Source organism: Hippopotamus amphibius, chromosome X (genome assembly GCF_030028045.1).
Source record: "Hippopotamus amphibius kiboko isolate mHipAmp2 chromosome X, mHipAmp2.hap2, whole genome shotgun sequence".
NCBI classification, from domain to species: domain Eukaryota; kingdom Metazoa; phylum Chordata; class Mammalia; order Artiodactyla; family Hippopotamidae; genus Hippopotamus; species Hippopotamus amphibius.
The window spans coordinates 114,514,204-114,516,889 of NC_080203.1; the positions used below are offsets into that span (position 1 = coordinate 114,514,204).

A 2,686-nucleotide genomic window follows, 5' to 3' on the forward strand; every position below is an offset into this window, starting at 1 on the left:
AATACTAATGATGGAATATTACTCAGCCATAAAAAAGATGAAAATTTGCCATTTTTGATAACATAGATGGGACCTGAGGGTATTATGCTAAGTGAAATAAGTCAGATGGAGAAAGATAAATACCCTATGATTTCACTCATATGTGGAATACAAAAAACAAATGAAATACCCCAAATAAATGAACAAATCAAACCAAACAAAAACACATAGAGGGAGACGCCGCAGACCCGGGACCCGGAACAGCTCGGAAGCGGTGAATAATAGCTCTTCAAGTCTGCAATAAAAAATGGCCTCCAATAAAACCACATTGCAAAAAATGGGAAAGAAACAGAATGGGAAGAGTAAAAAAGTTGAAGAGGCAGAACCTGAAGAATTTGTAGTAGAAAAAGTACTGGACAGACGTGTAGTGAATGGGAAGGTGGAGTATTTCCTGAAGTGGAAGGGATTTACAGATGCAGACAATACTTGGGAACCTGAAGAAAATTTAGATTGTCCAGAATTAATTGAAGCATTTCTTAATTCTCAAAAAGCTGGTAAAGAAAAAGATGGAACAAAAAGAAAATCTTTATCTGACAGTGAATCTGATGATAGCAAATCAAAGAAGAAAAGAGATGCTGCTGATAAACCAAGAGGTTTTGCCAGAGGTCTTGATCCAGAACGAATCATTGGTGCCACAGACAGCAGTGGAGAATTGATGTTTCTCATGAAATGGAAGGATTCAGATGAGGCAGACTTGGTGCTGGCAAAGGAGGCAAATATGAAGTGTCCTCAAATTGTAATTGCTTTTTATGAAGAGAGACTAACTTGGCATTCTTGTCCAGAAGATGAAGCTCAATAATTGTTTGCGTTGCTTTTTATATATATTTATATATATATATAAAATCTGTGTCTTGGTTTTTTGATTTATTAGTGTGAAGAAATAACTACATTCTAATGAAAATCAAGTTTGGTATGTTCTTTTGAAGTAGTATTGGGGAAGTTGTTGGGGTTTTGTTTTGTTTTTTTGCATCTGTAGCACTGGTTACTTTGAACAAATAAAAGCTTTCTGTAGTTGCTTCCTTTAGCAGAAAAGAACATTTGATACCACGGTATGTTATTTCCTCTGCATTAGAGAACAGCTTTTCTAAATGTTGGGGGAAGTCTCCATAGTCATTACTCAGTCAGAATTTAGAATTTGCATTTAACTCATATATGCCTAAGGACCATTCTGGGTTTTTTGAATGTGTATACATAAAATATATATGTAAATGGTTTGGGGTTTTTTGTTGTTTAAATACATTTACCAAAACAAAAACAGCTTTTCACAACCATGAATAAGCCCATGTTTCTGGGATTCCATCATTTTGAGCAGTATAAGAAATCACTTCAACTTAAAATGAAAAATTTAAGTCTTAACCTTTCAAATTAAATAATTTTGTAATTAAGTAGACAAATTAATGTAAACAATTTAAATTGGGTAATTTTTTAAAGCAGTCCTATCAGAATCTGCATTAATATCTACAGTCATATAAATGTACTTTTATATGCAAAACCCCTAAAAGGAAAATTTTATCACTATCAACAACCTCCCCACCCAAATGAGAAAACTAGCAAATATCTGATATGTTTTAATTAGCCAAGCAAGACTTAGTTAACCGGACATTTAAAGGTTCCTTTTGGTGAATCGTTTTATAAGAAGTTGAAATCCCTATGCTATATTTACTGAAAGGCTGTGATACATGTAATGTCTCAGACTTGTTCATGGAAACCAAATCAGATGGTTAGAGAGGTTGGCAATACAGGATCTGCAGGAATAAATGAGTAAACACACTTTTCTAATCTAAACTTGATCTGCATGTTTTTCTCAAACTTTACCCCAACCCATTTCTTACGTGTACGCTCAGTCTTCTCAGTATTTGGGGTTACTGGTTCAGCAGAAGCCAGGAAAAACAATAACTTTGTAGTAATCAGAATGTTATTCAACTGTATATTGTTTACTTTATTGTAAATACTGGTGAACAGTGGTCAATAGTTTTATATTCAAAAAAAAAAACAAACACATAGATACAGAGAACAGAGAAGTGGTTACCAGAGGGGGTGGGGGGAGGGCAAAATGGGTAAAGGGGGTCAACTACACAGTGATGGATGGAAACTAAACTTTTGGTGGTGAGCACGCTGTAGTGTATACAGAAGTTGAAATATATTATTGTACACGTGAAAGTTATATAATGTTATAAACCAATAAAAAATAAATATTATATATATATATGGTCACAAAGTAAGAAGATCTAGGAAAAAAATTAATCTGCTTAAGAGACTAGAGACTGATTGGCAGGAAAGTTAGGTGATCAAGGAAGGGTTCTTCCTGGAGGTGACATCTGAATAGAGATATGATTGAAGAGCAAAAACCATGGATAGAACAGAAAAAGAAAATAATTAATGTAAAAGACCCTGAAATAGGAATGAGGCTTGCCCCAGATTTTAACATATTCTGCCTCAAAATAAACAATATCTTAAAAGCTTTATTTACTAGTTTTAAACTTTCTACAATCAAATAGATATAACCAAGATCGTATGCTATCCCAGCAAATCTAAAATAACTGTGTAATTTTAATAACAATGCAAGAGGCTCCTGAGGAAAGAAGATAATGGGTGTACAGAACAGTCTGTGTCTGATCTCCCTGACCTGGTGAGGTGACAGCAGACA

General features: G+C 34.2%; 1 protein-coding gene across 1 annotated transcript; it reads left to right on the plus strand.

The window, feature by feature from the left end:
- Positions 1-251: 251 nt before the first annotated feature.
- Positions 252-2,001, plus strand: LOC130841268 (chromobox protein homolog 3). Its single transcript, XM_057717334.1, has one exon. It carries the CDS (start codon positions 287-289, stop codon positions 836-838), a length of 552 nt encoding a protein of 183 aa, XP_057573317.1. The 5' UTR covers positions 252-286; the 3' UTR covers positions 839-2,001.
- Positions 2,002-2,686: the final 685 nt, after the last annotated feature.

Excerpts from the sequence above, each read along its gene's own strand:
- LOC130841268 (XM_057717334.1), top strand. The coding sequence starts at position 287 with ATGGCCTCCAATAAAACCACATTGCAAAAAATGGGAAAGAAACAGAAT.